The following is a 20,231-nucleotide window of genomic DNA, read 5'->3' on the forward strand; positions in this document are numbered from 1 at the left end:
TAACCAAAACGGCAAAATAATAATTATAGTGAGCGCAATGTTTTTTGTTTTTTATGATTTTTTCTGCTTCGGCATTAACCCACCTTTCCAAAACAGGGAAAAGCTGGATTTGATGCTGACGTCTGATTCAGGGGGATCTGATCAACCAATCAGGTCCTAACAGCCATGTTGCAGGCTGTGCTTGGTAAATGACATAAGCTGGTTAGTAGTTGATCTCTCGCCAAGCTTTGATAACTCCCCCCCTCAGTTCTGTGCCTGAACATGACATTGCTGCTTTTGTAAATCATTTTCACTGTCTTAAAACGAAAGTCATGGACACCATGTAAGAAGAATCTGGTAGCCCCACAAGGCCTGCCATTTCCTGAAACCTACCGCATTGCATGATGGGACCTCTGTTTTTATCTGTCACAAGATGGAGGAGATCTGGGCTGCACCCCACACTTGCACGTCTGGAGAAAATGGCCAGTGTGTTAGTCATTCTTTGGTGATCACCACAAAAGGGGGGACATTGTCTGAAATGACCGCTGGTCGGGATGCTGGCAGTCATGTGACCGACGCCGGAATCCCAACACCTCTCAGGAGACTGGCGCCGACATCCCGAAGCGGAGTATCGAGGTGGGGGTTAGGGCCCGGGAGGTGGAGGGGTGTCGGGATGCTGCTGTTGGTCATGTGACCGCCAGCATTTCATACCCAACCCGTTTCAAATAGAGGACTTCCATCTATGAAACATCGGTGCCCCCACAGGTGTTTGGGCCAGTATGGGGGAGCTGGAGCATAGTCCGTGCCCATTTATGGAATGCGCCATTGTTCTTTGGCACAGGTAAGCCCCAGACCTTGGCATCATGTGACTGAGGGCACTCCTCAATGTGTAGGTGTCATTATGGGGGTGTATTCCCCTTCCGCTTATATATGGGGAACTTAAGTTTTCCCTAATGCAGGGTAATATTGCCTGTGGACAATAAGTACTAAGAAGATCTCACCTTTTTAATTGTGGGTGCCCCCGTAATTATGGAATCCGTCCTGTGGGACATCTTCACCCCATCCCTGGATATTTTGTAGGGTGACTGGGAAGCCATAGACGCCTTATCACCTATAGTAGGACTTTTCGGCCTTTGAACTATTGCCCCAGAGTCTCCTGGATGCCGTCTCTTAGTCACACAGTGTCAGAGATATGTCAGTGGGTGTCGGTGACTGTACAGAGGTGTGTGTGTGTATATATATATATATATATATATATATATATATATATATATATATATATATATATATATATATATATATATATACATACATAGGCAGATAAGGAGCACTGATAACTGATAGGTTAATATGAGCCGTGTGTATTGTTGTTGCACAAGGGTGCAATAGGCTGTGTAATTGGTGTAATTGGCTTCTTTGTCGCTGGTCACAACTGACACTATACTCTTATACTGTGCGTCCTAGCAACAGACGCACCCGTCGCTGTATCGCGTGGCACCACAGTATACACCCCCTGTATTGTACAGCCAGGTGATGTGCCCATTATACGGGTGTGTGTATCGTTATGTATTGTACTTACGCTGTGTTTCTTGTTTCTATGTCTACGCCGTGTACAGTACTGTGTATACTATTTGGCGTGCAGAAACTGGAGAGAGTCTGCTGTGACACATCGCTGTACATTGTATTTCCCCCATAGTAACTGGGTAGAATTACAAAGCTGTAGCCTTATAACTTCCCAATCTGTATTCCAAGCTAGCCTGTGGTCTTCTGCGTCCGTCCTCAAAGGTGGGGGTGTCCCAGGCCCACGTGAGGAGACCCCTAGGACCCTCAGTACATACGGGGGGAAATGTGATGGTCAACAGTCTGTCAAAATCACAGATTTTGGCCACAGCTTTAATGTCTGCAATTTTTTTTAAAAGACGGCAGGGCTTAAATTGGCGCTTTAAATCCTGCTGCCCAAATCGCCAGTCTTTACATATCCGCAGTTCATTACATTTCCCCAGGACCTGTAGGTGGGTATTGCCCTTTAAATCGATGTTCTGTAGAAATGGTTGGTGTCACTCCGGCGCCTCTGCTACTAGGGAAGCTGGGCCTAGCACCCCCTCCCCATGGACGACGTTGCCCGCGGTCGGAGAGTCCGGCATTGTTATGTACCCTGCCTCTGGTCTTCCCTCCGTGGTGTCCTGCCCGGTTGCAGGATGCCAGTGCTGTACATAGTTATGTAGCGTGTTTTTGACTGCCCTCCTCCCTTCCCTCGGGCCCTGTCGGCACATAAAGGGTGTCATGGATCTGTGACACCTGCTTCTAGTGTCCGGATTTCTAGGCCCATTCAACTATTATTTCAGGCCGTCAAAGGCTGTAACCTTCCTTCCCAGAGGGGCATTGCACCCGCACGGCCGGGAGAGACGCACATCAACACTGGCTGCGGCTTCACGGGACCCGGCAGAATTCCATACCTGTTCTAGATAATATGTCAGCAGAGGGGACTGTACTCTGCCGCCCTGGTCTGTGTATTCCACCGGCTCGCACCAAGTTTCCCAGGAGGCGTCACACTGTTTAGACGCAGACCTGAGGAGGTCTCCCTGAAACAGGAGACATAACCGGCCTCTTCACTTTGATATTATTTGTTTATTAACATTTACTTCTGTAGCGGCAGCATATTCCGATGCGCTTTACACATGGGAACAAAAAATGAATAGATCGAGGGTGGGTAAGGGGGCCCTGCTCGCAGGCTTACACTCTACAGGGACATTGGTCCTGCCAGATATCAGAGGTTGAAGGTTCTTGGTGGGCTGTATGATCCAGTTACACAGCAGTGTCGGACGGGAGTTCTGTGGGTTGTGTGAGTGTAGAAGGAGAACACATGTAAGTTTTGCGTGAACTGTTTAGTGGGGAAGTAATTGGGCATCTCATCCTTATGCAGGTTCTGTGGGCGGTTCTGGGATTGGATCAGTGTAGGTAAAAGGTGCAGACATTGGTGGTCATTCCGAGTTGTTCGCTCGCTAGCTGCTTTTAGCAGCATTGCACACGCTAGGCCGCCACCCTCTGGGAGTTTATCTTAGCTTAGCAGAAGTGTGAACGAAAGGATCGCAGAGCGGCGGCAACGTTTTTTAGTGCAGTTTCAGAGTAGCTCAAAACCTACTCAGCGCTTGCGATCACTTCAGACCATTCAGTTCCTGTTTTGACGTCACAAACACGCCCTGCGTTCACCCAGCCACGCCTGCGTTTTCCCTGGCACGCCTGCGTTTTTCCAAACACTCACTGAAAACGGTCAGTTGACACCCAGAAACGCCCACTTCCTGTCAATCACTCTGCGGCCAGCAGTGCGACTGAAAAGCTTCGCTAGACCTTGTGTGAAACGACATTGTTCGTTGTAATAGTACGTTGTGCGTGCGAATTGTGCCGCATTCGCATGCGCAGAAGTGCCATTTTTTTTGCCTCATCGCTGCACAGCGAACAACTCTGAATGACCACCATTGTGCAGAGCAAAGGGGTCGAGTTGGGAGAGATCAAGGGGTATCCAAACGGTGCAGCCACCCAGGGTGCGTGGCCTGACAGCAGAGGCACCCGTAGGACATGCCGGTGCCCACCCTCCTGCTTCCAGTGCTGCACTGGCACTTGTTGTGTGACGCTGTGACATCGCAGAAGCCGGGATGTATGATGGTGTGTCTAGTTTGTAGACTTGTATATTTAGTATATCAGTGCAGGGAGTGACGGAGCGGAGCAGCAGCTGCAAGGAAAATCAGCCAGGCCGCTGCATTCAAAGCAGATTGTAGGGTGTGAGCAGTGTGCAATAGACAATGACTTGCAGAGTCCTGTGTGAGATATCTGTATATTCTGCATATATCCCTTACACCTGTGGAGCAGGATACATTGTGCAGATGGTCACATCATGAAGAAATAGCAAATGACAGAATCTAGAGAGAACAAATGTTATCACCTCCTCACTCACGTGGTACAATTTCTAACCATTTATTAAACAGTGTAATTGGTGCGCACACAAACCTACGCTGCATTCTCCCTAGGCAACAGGCGTGTCAGGCAAACAATGTGATCGCAGTCCTCTCCTCCAGCCAAAATAATCACATGCTGCCGTAGTTTAAATATAGTACATTTATATACCTCAGAAATAAAAGCACACGTGCTGGTCAGCCGGAGACCCAGATTTTACCTCGATGGATAAAAGGTATGTTCCTGAATAGATGGAATGCTCCTGAGTAGATGGAATGTTCCTGAGTAGATGGAATGCTCCTGAGTAGATGGAATGCTTCTGAGTAGATGGAATGCTCCTGAGTAGATGGAATGTTCCTGAATAGATGGAATGCTCCTGAATAGATGGAATGCTCCTGAGTAGATGGAATGTTCCTGAATAGATGGAATGCTCCTGAGTAGATGGAATGCTCCTGAATAGATGGAATGCTCATGAGTAGATGGAATGCTCCTGAATAGATGGAATGCTCCTGAATAGATGGAATGCTCCGGAGTAGATGGGATGCTCCTGAGTAGATGGGATGCTCCGGAGTAGATGGGATGCTCCTGAGTAGATGGGATGCTCCTGAGTAGATGGGATGCTCCTGAGTAGATGGGATGCTCCTGAGTAGATGGGATGCTCCTGAGTAGATGGGATGCTCCTGAGTAGATGGGATGCTCCTGAGTAGATGGGATGCTCCTGAGTAGATGGGATGCTCCTGAGTAGATGGGATGCTCCTGAGTAGATGGGATGCTCCTGAGTAGATGGGATGCTCCTGAGTAGATTGGAATGCTCCTGAGTAGATTGGAATGCTCCTGAGTAGATTGGAATGCTCCTGAGTAGATTGGAATGTTCCTGAGTAGATGGAATGCTCCTGAGTAGATGGAGCCCTCGGCTATTATGGGTGATAAGGGAGCGGTGGGCTTTTCCGTGATGAGGGAAACCGCCATTGTGGAGCCTGTGGAGAAGTTGCCATTGGCAACCAATCGGCTGCTCCATACAATTGTATAGTATGCAAATTATGAATGTTACTTCAATACTGATTGGTTGCCACGGGCAACTGCTCCACTGGATCACTTCTCTACACTTTTCACTGGTTCATGAATAGACCCCATAGTATGGTTTATGGTATATGTTCACATCATAACTATTGACATTGTAGTATCGACATAATACTGCGTCCTGTCTGACTATACATAGCTATAGATACGTAGGATTTTTTTTTTTCTATTATGGCACAAGCGCAAGTTGGGCGGACTCTCCCAATACGTCAGCGCTACGCTTTAGCGTATTTTCAGTGCACCGTTATGTTAGTTCTGTGTTAGCCGCGTTTTCAGAAACAGATTGGTCTAGTGACGTGGATGGGGTGCTGAGATCTCCGCCGGCAACTAGGGAAGCCATAGCCATACATTACATCCTGCTGAGGTCCCCGTGGATTATTCCATTACCCGTGTCTGTATATTGAGGCCATATAATTCCTTTACAGTGCAGTTTGCGCTCTCATCCCCGAGTGCGCACGTGCATGCAGTAACGTGTGCCCGTCATACTGCGGTCTGGCATGGTAGAGCTGCCCAGATACGTTCCCTGCTCCCTGTGCAGAGCTAATGGCATTCGGTCTCGCTGGGTACAACACTGGATGTTTCCGGGCGGGTGTATCGCTGACTTATTACATTTGGCTTACGGCATGTGAGTACATGTGAATGGTTTCTGTACTGCGACTCGGAGTCTCCGTGGCAGCCTGCCCTGGGCACTGCCCTCACACCGGATGGTAATTGCCACTGACTCCAATTTAAACCAGAATTTATGATTTCTTTCTTTAATTATCTTTTTGAGAAAAAGTTTTATTGAGTTTTGTACTTTTAACAAGATATTCGTAAGATATACATTACAGGTATCACATATCGGAACATAACGCAGTTAACTGTTAAATAACAGTGACAGCATATTTATCTATGTACAACATTGAGAGAGTGAAGAATCAAACAGGCATGCATGCCAATGTATAGAGAGTTGCCAATAGATAGTGTAATACATTTGGTGTGTACCGTAACTAAGGGCGGAGGAATAACTCTTAATGAAGCATTATAGCTTATAAAAGAATGACAAAGAGTAATCTTAAGATTAGAAGTAGAAGAGAAAAGAGGCAAGGAGGGGGAAGAAAAAAGAGGGGAGGGAGGATTGGGAAGGGAGGTAAGGGAGGAATGGTCGGGCGGTCCCAGTCGCCTGGGCAGTACATCAGATTATCCTCAGTTGGATAGGGTATTGTGATGGTTCCCTTTATCTTATATGGTAGTTAGTGGAGGTTCAGCACCGAAGTGTGACGTCCAGGGTGACCACGTAGTGGTAAAGTTATCTGGGGTGTCCCGGAGAACCGCTGTAATACGTTCCAGTCTATAGGTTTGCCATATAGCGTTAATGGTAGCAGGGGTCGTGGGGGGTGACAGCGATTTCCAGTTGGCCGCGATTTGGCATTTGGCCGTATTTAAAATATGCTTAATTAGCTTTTGTTGGTGACGAGGGGTGTGAGGTATTGGGCGAGAGAGCAGGGAATAGAAAGACATCGGGATCGTCAATCCGAGGACCTTAAAAATAAGTCTATGGACCCTAGTCCAATATCCCTTAATTTGCGGGCAGTTCCACCAAATATGCAGCAGGGTTCCACGTTGGCCACATTGACGCCAACAGTTATCCGAGCAGGAGGGGTAGATTGAATGGAGACGCGATGGTACCAGGTACCATCGGTAATATAATTTGTAGGCATTTTCTTTAATTCGGACCGCAATGGAGCTCGTGGAAATTTCTTGCCTGATCTCAGACCACTCATCTGTCGTCAGGGTTTCACCTACCTCCCGCTCCCACGCTACTTCGTGGGGTTCCTTCAGGGGCGAGTTGTGAGCTAATAAGATTTGATATATAGTTGAGAGTAAGCCTTTAGTTGATCGGCAGGTACAGCAGAGGGATTCAAAGCTCGTTTTACCTCCCACGGGTGGTGTTCCGGAGGTAGAGGCAAAAAAGTGGCGTATCTGCAAGAATTGATAAAAGGTTGAGCGTGGGAGCGAGAAACGGGATTGTAAGTCGTCAAACGTGGGGAACGTATGTAGCGGGGCGATGTCTAGAAGGAAAAGTGAGTTATGGTTGGTCCAGGAGTCAAAAGCTATGTGGTTCTCCCCTGGCGGGAATGCCGGGTTGTTCCACAGAGGGGTGAGTAGAGGGTGAAAAGAGCGTAGCCGGTAAAGACGTGAGCAAAGGTCCCATATGGCAAGGGTGAATTTCACTGTGGGCATCAGCAAGGAAGCTGGGGGACGGCTATTCGGCCGGCACCAGAGCAAACTGTAGGGGGAATATCTGTGGAGTGTGGTAGCCTCTAGTTGCGTCCAGATTCTGTGTCCTGGATTATCGTGCCAAAGGACACATGTGGTTAAGTGAGCAGCTCTATAGTATTTGAGGAGGTCAGGAACTCCTAGACCCCTTCTAGACGATGCTTTTGGAGGATTCGCATCTTTACTCTGGGCTTTCGCCCTGCCCAGATAAATCTGGTGAGGTCTGCTTGAAGATTTTTAAGGATTGAGGTGGGAACGTGGATGGGAAGAGTTTGCCACAGATATAACAGACGGGGCAGTAGTGTCATCTTAACGGCCGTCATCCGTCCAAACCAAGATAGGATGTATTTATTCCACTTTGTCGTATCGTGTTTGATATATGTTATGAGTCTGGGAAAGTTGGCAGCATAGAGACCAGAGTAGGACTTAGTAAGATAGATGCCCAGGTATTTGAGCTTATCAGCTCGCCAAGTACATGGGAAGGCGGCCTGTAGGAGTCGAAGATCTGGGTCCGCGACATTTCGGGACAATATTTCGGTTTTGTCTGAGTTAATGTTGTAATTTGAGAACCTGCTGTACGTAGCTATCTTCTCCATCAGATGTGGGAGGGAGACAGGTGGGTCAGTCAGGGTGAGGATGACGTCATCGGCATATAGAGCAATTTTGTGGTTGTGAGCTCCTGACGTGATACCAGTTATGTTACGGTTTAGTCTAATTCTAGCTGCTAATGGTTCCATAATAAGGGCGAAGAGTAGGGGGGAAAGGGGACAGCCCTGTCGGGTGCCGTTGCGTATGGGAAGAGGATCGGAGGAAAGGCCATTAATTAAGATAGAGGCTGAGGGGTTCTGATACAGCGAAGTAACGCCTTTATAGAAGGCGCCATGTAGGCCCATATTTAGGAGTGTCTGTTGTAGGAATGGCCAAGCCACCCTATCGAAGGCCTTTTCTGCGTCGAGAGCCACGGCCAGCGTCGGAAGAGACTTGTCGTGTGCCAATTGGATGAGGTCAATGAGACGCCTAGTATTATCTGCGGCTTGTCTAGAGGGAATGAAACCGACCTGGTCGGGGTGGATGAGGGCGGACAAGAATGGAGCTAGTCTATTAGCCAAGATTTTGGCGAAAAGCTTTAGATCCACATTCAAGAGCGAGATGGGTCGATAGTTCCTCATCTCCATCGGGTCCCTGTCAGGTTTCGGAATGAGGATAAGGTTGGCCCTAGTGGTGGCTGTGTCGAATGAGTCCCCATCTAGGATTGCGTTAAACAGAGATTGGAGCATGGGGAGCAAAGAGGTAGTACATTTTTTATTCTTTATTTAATTATCATCTGTTCTGTTTTATACACTGAGAGATGCACTTGCAGCACAGTTGGTGTAGTGGTTGGCATCACTGCCTCACAGCACTGAGGTCTTGGATCTGATTCCCACCACTGCCCTAGCTGTGTGGCGTTTGTATGTCAGGGGCGTGTAGAGTGCAGGCTTGGGGGGAGGGGTGGGGGAGGCGTGTAGGGTGCACTCTGGGGGGGAGGGGTTGGGGCGGCGTGTAGGGTGCACGCTGGGGGAGGGGTGGGGGAGGTGTGTAGGGTGTACTCTGGGTGAGGAGTGGGGGAGGTGTGTAGGGTGTACTCTGGGGGAGGGGTGGGGGAGGCGTGTAGGGTGTAGGCTGGGGGTGGAGTAGGGAGGCGTGTAGGGTGCACGTTGGGGAGTGGTGGGGTTGGCGTGTAGGGTGCAGGCTGGGGGGGAGGCGTGTAGGGTGCACTCTGGAGGGGAGGGGTTGGGGCGGCATTTAGGGTGCAGGCTGGGGGGGGCATGTAGGGTGCACTCTGGGGGGGAGGGGTTGGGGTGGCGTGTAGGGTACACTCTGAGGGTGGGGTGGGGGAGGCGTGTAGGGTGCACTCTGAGGGTGGGGTGGGGGAGGCGTGTAGGGTGCACTCTGAGGGTGGGGTGGGGGAGGCGTGTAGGGTGCGCTTTGGGGGAGGGATTGGGGAGGGCGTGTAGGGTGCACGCTGGGGAGGGGTGGGATGGCGTGTAGGGTGCACGTTGGGGAGTGGTGGGGTTGGCATGTAGGGTACAGGCTGGGGATGGGTTGGGGCGGCATGTAGGGTGCAGGCTGGGGGGGGGGAGAATATAGGGTGCACTCTGGGGGAAGGATTGGGGCGGTGTGTAGGGTGCAGGCTGGGGGGGCGTGTAGGGTGCACGCTGGGGAGGGGTTGGTGTGTAGGGTGCACGCTGGGGAGGGGTTGGGGCGGCGTGTAGGGTGCAGGCTGGGGGGGTGGTGAGGCGTGTATGGTGCAGGCTGGGGGGGGGGGGGTGAGGCGTGTAGGGTGCAGGCTGGGGGGGGGGGTGAGGCGTGTAGGGTGCACGCTGGAGGAGGGATTGGGGCGGTGTGTAGGGTGCACGCTGGGGGAGGGGTGTGGAGGCGTGTAGGGTGTACTCTGGGGGTGGGGGAGGCGTGTAGGGTGCACGCTGGGGGAGGGGTGTGGAGGCGTGTAGGGTACACTCTGGGAGTGGGGGTGTGTGTAGGGTGCACGTTGGGGAGGGGTGGGGGTTGGTGTATAGGGTGCACGCTTGGGGAGAGGTGGGGGCGGCGCATAGGGTGCGCGCTGCGGGAGGGGTGGGGGCAGCGTGCAGGGTGAACACCTTTTTATTGCAGTCAGCAGGAATCGGGATGGAATTCGTTTCACACACACACACACACACACTCTCTCTCTCCTCTCTCTCTCTCTCTCTCTCTCTCCTCTCTCTCTCTCTTCTCTCTCTTCTCTCTCTCTCTCTCTCTCTCTCTCTCTCTCTCACACACTCTCTTCCTGGGAAAGTTCCACACTGGCACCACTATTCCTGTCACTGGAAGCGTACACACGACTGATGGCTTCCCGGAGCTACTGTAGGGTGGGCTGCTGAGGAAAGCAGTATCTGAGGGGCCACAGCCGGTCGGTGGATGATGCCTCTCATTCCTCTTCCTTGGCTCGTAAGCCGGTGTAATGAGCCCAATGTGACAGATGTGCCACGTGCTTGGTTCTTCCCATAGAGTACATAATAAGGAGTAATAAGTACATAATAAGGAGTAATATGAAAGCATTTGTATGAACCATTCCCCTTATATCCCGTTTTCTGGTCTTTGTGTATGGTCGTGCTTTAGTGGGGGAATAAGAATATTTGTCTTTAGGGCTTATTACATGATACCTCAGTAAACACTGTGGAATCTGCGTGCACAGGTTACCCCGGGCCGCTACCACGAGATAGATCATATGTTAAAGTAGTGTTATCCCACTTTTTCCTCCACCTGTCTGTTACGCCAAAATGTATTTATTATTGCACTGGTTCCCCTGCTGCATAATGACTTCACTTCTTTATCAAAGTCTTCCAGCTCTCGTTATAACCCTCCTCTCTATGATCACTGTCTATCACCCCTGTCTGTCTGCCCCTCCTCTTTAGACTGTAAGCTCTCACGAGCAGGCCCCTTTCCTTCCCTCACTTATGCCATCATCTCCTTCGCACTACCAACAACAGCACTTACCTGAGCAAGGGGCGGCGGGAAATGAGAATCTCTTCATCAAGCCCCGCCCATGCCAGTCACCACCTAATATTCGGGGCAGTTCGCTATGTCATATATGTCGCGTTCACTTGATGACATCATCAAACCCACCCATTGTTGTTACATGCGGTGTTGCATGCTAGTTTCCAATAAAAATGCAATTAGTGCACTAAAAAAAGTCTAAAAAGAAAAAATATATAATTGCTAAAAATTAGTTTATTTTAATGTTAATTGGTACAGGAAAACGCATTTACACCAGATAAGATCCCGCAATGCACCTGGATACCCTAGAAGCAGCCATTTTGTGGGCTAGTCCTGAACATTAGTGACGCCACAGAGGTTTCAAGAGACGATGGTGTGGATGTGACATTCCCCGTGCTAATGCCATGTGTTACATAACGCTATATACGAGTCGCGGCATGCCCTCTGTCAGTACACTTTTATATTGAGAACAAGTGTCCATGAGCTATTGCCAAGCAAATATATCTTTACCTCACAGTATGGGATCAGGGTGTACAGATGGCATTGCTCCGGGTACTTCAGATTTCATTCATTAAAGGTCTGTGTACGAGAGGGCTAGTCGCGGCACATTGATGGCTACTAACACCTCACACACAATGCAGTGTCTGCCTGTGACCACCCATTCACCCAGCTGGTACTTACACAGAGAGCTGAGATCGCATGGCAGTAAATGGGTTCTGGTTAAATACTGCGTCCCGCATGAAACATCATATGCATTATTATGAACATTCGCTGTGTATAGCGTCTCACCGGCAGTGACATTGGGATGTAACCAATAGCTGGAGAGAATTGTCATCTGGTTCCATCATGCTATTATATAATATCAGGAGTGGCCCTGGACGCTTGTTGCTGCGGGGACACTGTCAGGAGTGGGCCTGGACGCTTGTTGCTGCAGGGACCCTGTCAGGAGTGGGCCTGGACGCTTTGTTACTGCAGGGACCCTGTCAGGAGTGGGCCTGGACGCTTTGTTACTGCAGGGACCCTGTCAGGAGTGGGCCTGGACGCTCTGTTACTGCAGGGACCCTGTCAGAAGTGAGCCTGGACGGTTTGTTGCTTCAGGGACCCTGTCAGGAGTGGTCTTGAAAGCTTTGTTGCTGCAGGGACCCTGTCAGGAGTGGGCCTGGACGGTTTGTTGCTTCAGGGACCCTGTCAGAAGTGGTCTTGAAAGCTTTGTTGCTGCAGGGACCCTGTCAGGAGTGGTCCTGGATGCTTTGTTGGTGCAGGGACCCTGTCAGGAGTGGGCCTGGACGCTCTGTTGCTACAGGGACCCTGTCAGGAGTGGGCCTGGCTGATCTGTTGCTGCAGGACCTGGACCATATCAGGATTGGGTATGGCCGCTATATTGTTGGAGGACCCTGTCAGGAGTGGGCCTGGCCAATCTGTTGCTGCAGGAACCCTGTCAGGAGTGGGCGTGGATGCTGTGTTGCTGCAGGGACCCTGTCAGGAGTGGGCCTGGCTGCTCTGTTGCTGCAGGACCCGGACCATATCAGGATTGGGTATGGCCGCTATATTGTTAGAGGACCCTGTCAGGAGTGGGCCTGGACGCTCTGTTACTGCAGGGACCCTGTCAGGAGTGGGCCTGGACGCTCTGTTACTGCAGGGACCCTGTCAGGAGTGGGCCTGGATGCTCTGTTGCTGCAGGGACCCTGTCAGGAGTGGGCGTGGATGCTCTGTTGCTGCAGGGACCCTGTCAGGAGTGGGCCTGGATGCTCTGTTGCTGCAGGGACCCTGTCAGGAGTGAGCCTGGCCATTTTTACTTTTAAAATGATGTTCGTGTGTGTGACATTTACCTGATATAACCTGGACATATAGGTGTTGCAGGCCCACATACACCTTGCAGATTTTGCAACTTTGCATATGCCCGTAAGGCCCATGATCTGTAGTGTTGTTGGCTGAGATTGCGCAGGAGCGAGGGCGTTAAGAGAAATGAGGCTTTTATGGCACTAGTCTGCCGTCCTGTGCAGAGTATCACATGCGTTTATGAGTTGTATATAGATGGAACGAGAAGAGCGTACTCTCACATTTAGGCTAAACAGTAATATTCCTTTAATCTCTTATTACTTCTAATGTCTTCCTTTTATTATCTCTTATTAAATGACCTCTTATTACCTCTCTGTGTTCCTCGTTACGTCTTTTGTTTTCCCAAGTGTGTTTATATAGTAAACAACACGAAACGCTGCAATCTTTTTTGCGTGTGTTTATTCTGTTAGTGGCTAATAAATTATCTATATATTAATAGTGTAAGGACGACTTCTGTGAATACTGTATTTCTATGAAGCCGTTGTCTGAGAAGGGCACGTCATATAGCAAATTAAAGCTCCTGGTCCGTAGCTTTGTAGAAAAATATTGCCATTGTAATTGGTTGCTTAGTTTCGGTAGTTATGTGGCAAAACGTCCGCCTTCCATTTAGAATGCATCACCATTGTGCTCTGGAAAACTTGACAGTTGGTTAACTCTCCCTATGCACCTTCCGGGTGACATGGAACATGTGACCTGCTGGGTGGTCTGGAAACTGTGACCGTTATTTGCAGCCACCCACCTACCAGGGATTTTTCCAAATTTGACTCCCTAAGTGGGAGAAAAGGGGTAAAATGTTCCTGCCCAGCAAACCGGGCACATCAGCTGGTCTATATATTTAATCAGCCAAGCATTTTTTTTATGCGAGAGCAACTACTCCGCAATAACCACACCGGGGTGTGTGATGTAGATGAGCAATAAGGTTACAGAATTTGTGTAAGTGGTCAGATTGCTGAGGAATAACGCGTCAGAGGCTTCATTTTTTTTTTCCCCATAGAAAAAGCATTGAGGGGGCACTTTTTGCCTTTGAGTTGTAAATTGCAGCACAGCCTTTGCCAATTGATATAATGATTCTGTCTAACACCTTCAGTATACAGTAAACTTTTGGCATACAGTAAACTTTAGATGAACGCATTGTAGAACACACAATAAAATAAAATGTTGGCTCGGTTTATGGCGACGCGGTTGCCTAGTTGTCATTAATACCCGCTCTTTGGAAGTATACGGCCTGTTGTAAGGCAAATAGTACGTGGTAAAATAATAATCAGGGGCTGTCCGCACCTTCACACAGATGAAATGTAAATAAATGCACTCCCTACGTTCTCCCGCAGAACGGCGTGACCGAGAGCTAAGTCACTCCTTACCGTGGGAAACTTGGTGGTAGATTTATGAAAACCTCTAAAAACGGAGAGCGGGGCTGTCTCTCATAGCACCCAATCAGATTCCAGCTCTATTAACTAGTACACTCTAGAAAATGATAGCTGCAATATGATTGGTTGCTGTAAGCCTCTCTGCCATTTTCCCATTAACAAATCTCCCCCTTTCTTTAGAACCCTTAGGACCCCCCCCCCCCTCCCCCCATTTGTTTGGCTAACTCTGCCTTCTATTTCCTTACACATTTCCTACATGCTTAATGTCAGTAAATGAATTTTTTTGTTGTCAGTTAACTTTCATGACCGTGTATTTATGATGTCTGTCTCCGGCAGGTGGAGAGGATGATCCGGCGCGTCCTGGAGCGCCCCTGTACGTTGGCCATGCTGATCGGTTTCCAGTTTGCGTTTATGGTGTATTTCTCATTCGGCGGACTGCGCAGCCTGGCCTCCATCTTCGGCCGATCATCGGAGCCCAGCTTCGACTACTCACGCACCCATGATGTCTACACCAACCTCACCCGCCTGCAGGGCATGGTTCACACCGGGACGCAGGCGACGGGGCTTCTGCCGTGGTGCCCAGAGAGGTCTCCGCACTTGTGTGAGTTCCTGTCACTGTGCCGGGGGTGGGGGGCCCCTATGTCTGGTGCACCCCGGTTACATTTGTCAGTGGAAATACTAGTGCACAAATTAAACTAGCCTCTAGCTGACAACTGATTGAGGTAACACCTGAACCCTTCAGTCCTGCTGTGTTTCTTGGTCTGCTAAACCTGTGACATCCAGACATTCCACATTACCTTCATGTGGAATTCTGCTGCCCCTGACACAGTGATTTGAGGGTATTACTGAACAGCGCACTCTCCGATATTTCTGCATACTACTAAACGCTCCTCACAAATTTAGAATGTGACTCTGTATAAGTGTGCCTCTGTGCGTGTGTATATATGTATATGGGTATATATAATACAGCAATATGTTCCCAGACACGGCACTCCCAGCAATGCCAGTATAAGAGCCCACCAGGACAGGGTGTCTGTTTCTCCACGTTTCAAGGGTTTAATCTTTTCATCAGACGTTTGCCTACCTATATCTATCTATCTATCTATCTATCTATCTTTCTATATCATATCTATCTATCTATATCATATCATATCATATCATATCTATCTATCTATCTATCTATCTATCTATCTATCTATCTATCTATCTATCTATCTATCTATCTATCTATCTATCTATCTATCTATCTATCTATCTATCTATCTCTCAGCACTGATATACAGGTAGTGAGCAAAAATGTGGAAATACATAATAACATACCAGCAAGCCTGGGGCCATCTTTAATAATGCGTGACGGCCCTGGTGGCCTATGATTTTGGCGAGCAGAGCTGCGAGGGGAGACCGCGGTGACTGTGACAGCGAATCTTGGGCCGGTCCCATACTGCACACACGTTGGACGCACTATGGCTGCAGACGGCAAGTGATTGACAGTCTGCCACTGTTCTGGGAGGGGCCGGCAATGGCCTCGGTATTGGGTTCCTGGCCTCCTGGTTGGCCGGCTTGTGTGACCTCATGGGTGACTCAGCCGGCCGATGGTGCCGCAGTTGATCCGATACTGCATCATTGGATCACACATGCAGGAGACATCTACTTAAACCAGACGCCACCTCCTGCCGCATTACCGTAGCTGTACGTCGCTGCTGCGCCCATGTAAGCTGCAGCGTTGCTCGGACCAGTTACATCTGCATGTTTCACAGCCGTGATGCGTGAGGCGATGGCAGAGCGGTCGCCAGGAGTAACCAGATATCATATATTGCATTAACCCAAAGCACAGGGCACCACATAGGAGTACCTGGAGGGAGCAGCCGGTCAGAGACGATGTGAGGAGGGCTGCCGGTTACCTCAGAGACCATGTGAGGAGGGCTGCCGGTTACCTCAGTGACGATGTGAGCAGGGCAGCCGGTTACCTCAGAGACGATGTGAGGAGGGCAGCCGGTTACCTCAGAGACGATGTGAGGAGGGCTGCCGGTTACCTCAGAGACGATGTGAGGAGGGCAGCCGGTTACCTCAGAGACGATGTGAGGAGGGCAGCCGGTTACCTCAGAGACGATGTGAGGAGGGCAGCCGGTTACCTCAGAGACGATGTGAGGAGGGCAGCCGGTTACCTCAGAGACGATGTGAGCAGGGCAGCCGGTTACCTCAGAGACGATGTGAGCAGGGCAGCCGGTTACCTCAGAGACGATGTGAGCAGGGCAGCCGGTTACCTCAGAGACGATGTGAGCAGGGCAGCCGGTTACCTCAGAGACGATGTGAGCAGGGCAGCCGGTTACCTCAGAGACGATGTGAGCAGGGCAGCCGGTTACCTAAGAGACGATGTGAGGAGGGCAGCCGGTTACCTCAGAGACGATGTGAGGAGGGCAGCCGGTTACCTCAGAGACGATGTGAGGAGGGCAGCCGGTTACCTCAGAGACGATGTGAGGAGGGCAGCCGGTTACCTCAGAGACGATGTGAGGAGGGGCAGCCGGTTACCTCAGAGACGATGTGAGCAGGGCAGCCGGTTACCTCAGAGACGATGTGAGCAGGGCAGCCGGTTACCTCAGAGACGATGTGAGCAGGGCAGCCGGTTACCTCAGAGACGATGTGAGCAGGGCAGCCGGTTACCTCAGAGACGATGTGAGCAGGGCAGCTGGTTACCTAAGAGACGATGTGAGGAGGGCAGCCGGTTACCTCAGAGACGATGTGAGGAGGGCAGCCGGTTACCTCAGAGACGATGTGAGGAGGGCAGCCGGTTACCTCAGAGACGATGTGAGGAGGGCAGCCGGGATACAAAGAGCCCAGGAATGAGACTGCTGAGCAGTGTGGGAGGGTGATATGGTCACTGGATGGCGCCATTCTCTGCCGCCCTGAGCGGTGGTTCTGGTGGCCCAGTGGTACCGAGTGGTCATCCAATGGTACTCGGTAGCATGATCTCACCCATGTGTCATGTCTTCTCTGTCACCAGACCTGAACCCAACTGTGCATATATATATATATATATATATATATATATATATATATATATATATATATATATATATATAGGGACCCCAGATATTGGTAAGCGCGATGCCATGGCCTATGCAGGCAGTATATTTTTCTGACCACTCCTTGTAGACTTGGGCTTCCTGCTTACTGGCTGTGTTTCCTCCTATACAGTGGGTCCTATAACGGTGACCTTCAGCCGGACCCCCACAGTTCAGCAGATACGAGAGAAGAATCCGATGGTAACACTAGGAGGTAGATACCGACCACTGAACTGCGAGTCCAGGCATCGCACAGCCATCATCATCCCGCACCGGAACAGAGAGACCCATCTGAGACACCTGCTCTATTACCTGCACCCGTTCCTGCAGCGCCAGCAGCTCAACTATGGCATATACATCATCCACCAGGTAAGAGTGCAGCCCGCGCATCGCTGTGAGGGTGACCCTCAGCCCTTTTCTGTCCCTGCACCGTGCTGTGACTCTCCTGCCCTCTTTATACAACTGTATTACTCTCTCCACCCCGCTGTGCCTCCTACCTCCTTCCCTCCCTCCCTCCGACATGGTGTGACTCTCCTCCCCTCTGTATACAACTTTATTACTCTCTCCACCCCGCTGTGCCTCCTACCTCCTTCCCTCCCTCCGACATGGTGCGACTCTCCTCCCCTCTGTATACAACTGTATTACTCTCTCCACCCCGCTGTGCCTCCTACCTCCTTCCCTCCCTCCGACATGGTGTGACTCTCCTCCCCTCTGTATACAGCTGTATTACTCTCTCCACCCCGCTGTGCCTCCTACCTCCTTCCCTCCCTCCGACATGGTGCGACTCTCCTGCCCTCTGTATACAGCTGTATTACTCTCTCCACCCCGCTGTGCCTCCTTCCCTCCCTCCCTCCGACATGGTGTGACTCTCCTGCCCTCCGTATACAGCTGTATTACTCTCTCCACCCCGCTGTGCCTCCACCTCCTTCCCCCCCCCCCCCCTCCGACATGGTGTGACTCTCCTCCCCTCTGTATACAGCTGTCTTACTCTCTCCACCCCGCTGTGCCTCCAGTTCCTTCCCTCCCTCCGACATGGTGTGACTCTCCTGCCCTCTGTATACAGCTGTGTTACTCTCTCCACCCCGCTGTGCCTCCTACCCTCCCTCCCTCCGACATGGTGTGACTCTCCTCCCCTCTGTATACAGCTGTATTACTCTCTCCACCCCGCTGTGCCTCCTACCTCCTTCCCCCCCCTCCGACATGGTGTGACTCTCCTCCCCTCTGTATACAGCTGTATTACTCTCTCTACCCCGCTGTGCCTCCTACCTCCTTCCCTCCCTCCAACATGGTGCGACTCTCCTCCCCTCTGTATACAGCTGTATTACTCTCTCCACCCCGCTGTGCCTCCTTCCCTCCCTCCCTCCGACATGGTGTGACTATCCTCCCCTCTGTATACAGCTGTATTACTTTCTCCACCCCGCGGTGCGTCCTTCCTCTGACATGGTGTGACTCTCCTCCCCTCTGTATACAGCTGTATTACTCTCTCCACCCCGCTGTGCCTCCTTCCCTCCCTCCCTCCGACATGGTGTGACTCTCCTGCCCTCCGTATACAGCTGTATTACTCTCTCCACCCCGCTGTGCCTCCACCTCCCCCCCCCCCCCCTCCGACATGGTGTGACTCTCCTCCCCTCTGTATACAGCTGTATTACTCTCTCCACCCCGTTGTGCCTCCTACCTCCTTCCCTCCCTCCGACATGGTGTGACTCTCCTCCCCTCTGTATACAGCTGTATTACTCTCTCCACCCCGCGGTGCGTCCTTCCTCTGACATGGTGTGACTCTCCTCCCCTCTGTATACAGCTGTATTACTCTCTCCACCCCGCTGTGCCTCCTACCTCCTTCCCTCCCTCCGACATGGTGTGACTCTCCTCCCCTCTGTATACAGCTGTATTACTCTCTCCACTCCGCTGTGCCTCCACCTCCTTCCCTCCCTCTGACATGGTGTGACTCTCCTCCCCTCTGTATACAGCTGTATTACTCTCTCCACCCCCGCTGTGCCTCCACCTCCTTCCCTCCCTCTGACATGGTGTGACTCTCCTCCCCTCTGTATACAGCTGTATTACTCCCTCCACAATGGTATGACTCTCCTGCCCTCTGTATACAGCTATATTACTCTCTCCACCTCGCTGTGCCTCCTGCCTCTTTCCCTCCCTCCACAGTGGTGTGACTCTCCTGCCCTCTGTATACAGCTCTTCTTTCTCCACCCCGCTGTGCCTCCTTTCCTCCCTCCGCCGTGGTGTGACTCTCCTGCCCTCTGTATACAACTGTATTACTCTCTCCATCCCGCTGTGCCTCCTTCCCTCCCTCCCTCCGACATGGTGTGACTCTCCTCCCCTCTGTATACAGCTGTATTACTCTCTCCACCCCGCTGTGCCTCCTACCTCCTTCTCTCCCTCCGACATGGTGTGACTCTCCTGCCCTCTGTATACAGCTGTATTACTCTCTCCACCCCGCTGTGCCTCCTTCCCTCCCTCCCTCCGACATGGTGTGACTCTCCTGCCCTCCGTATACAGCTGTATTACTCTCTCCACCCCGCTGTGTCTCCACCTCCTTCCCCCCCTCCGACACGGTGTGACTCTCCTCCCCTCTGTATACAGCTGTCTTACTCTCTCCACCCCGCTGTGCCTTCAGTTCCTTCCCTCCCTCCGACATGGTGTGACTCTCCTGCCCTCTGTATACAGCTGTATTACTCTCTCCACCCCGCTGTGCCTCCTTCCCTCCGACATGGTGTGACTCTCCTCCCCTCTGTATACAGCTGTATTCCTCTCTCCACCCCGCTGTGCCTCCTACCTCCTTCCTCCCTCCGACATGGTGTGACTCTCCTGCCCTCTGTATACAGCTGTATTACTCTCTCCACCCCGCTGTGCCTCCTACCTCCTTCCCTCCCTCCGACATGGTGTGACTCTCCTGCCCTCTGTATACAGCTGTATTACTCTCTCCACCCCGCTGTGCCTCCTTCCCTCCCTCCCTCCGACATGGTGTGACTCTCCTGCCCTCCGTATACAGCTGTATTACTCTCTCCACCCCGCTGTGCCTCCACCTCCTTCCCCCCCCCCTCCGACATGGTGTGACTCTCCTCCCCTCTGTATACAGCTGTATTACTCTCTCCACCCCGCTGTGCCTCCTTCCCTCCCTCCGACATGGTGTGACTCTCCTGCCCTCTGTATACAGCTGTATTACTCT

The 20,231-nt window shown here is 51.2% G+C and overlaps 1 protein-coding gene across 2 annotated transcripts in view; it reads left to right on the forward strand.

Moving 5' to 3' along the window:
• B4GALT3 (beta-1,4-galactosyltransferase 3) overlaps positions 1 to 20,231 on the forward strand; it is a 49,682-nt gene that overhangs the window by 14,617 nt on the left and 14,834 nt on the right. For both annotated transcript variants that reach the window (XM_063946803.1, XM_063946804.1), the window contains exons 2-3: positions 14,325 to 14,589; positions 17,184 to 17,419. In XM_063946803.1, coding sequence (XP_063802873.1) covers positions 14,334 to 14,589; positions 17,184 to 17,419 — 492 coding nt within the window. In that variant the 5' untranslated portion in view covers positions 14,325 to 14,333. The remainder of the gene's footprint in view (positions 1 to 14,324; positions 14,590 to 17,183; positions 17,420 to 20,231) is intronic.

Source organism: Pseudophryne corroboree, chromosome 12 (assembly GCF_028390025.1).
Source record: "Pseudophryne corroboree isolate aPseCor3 chromosome 12, aPseCor3.hap2, whole genome shotgun sequence".
Lineage (NCBI taxonomy): Eukaryota > Metazoa > Chordata > Amphibia > Anura > Myobatrachidae > Pseudophryne > Pseudophryne corroboree.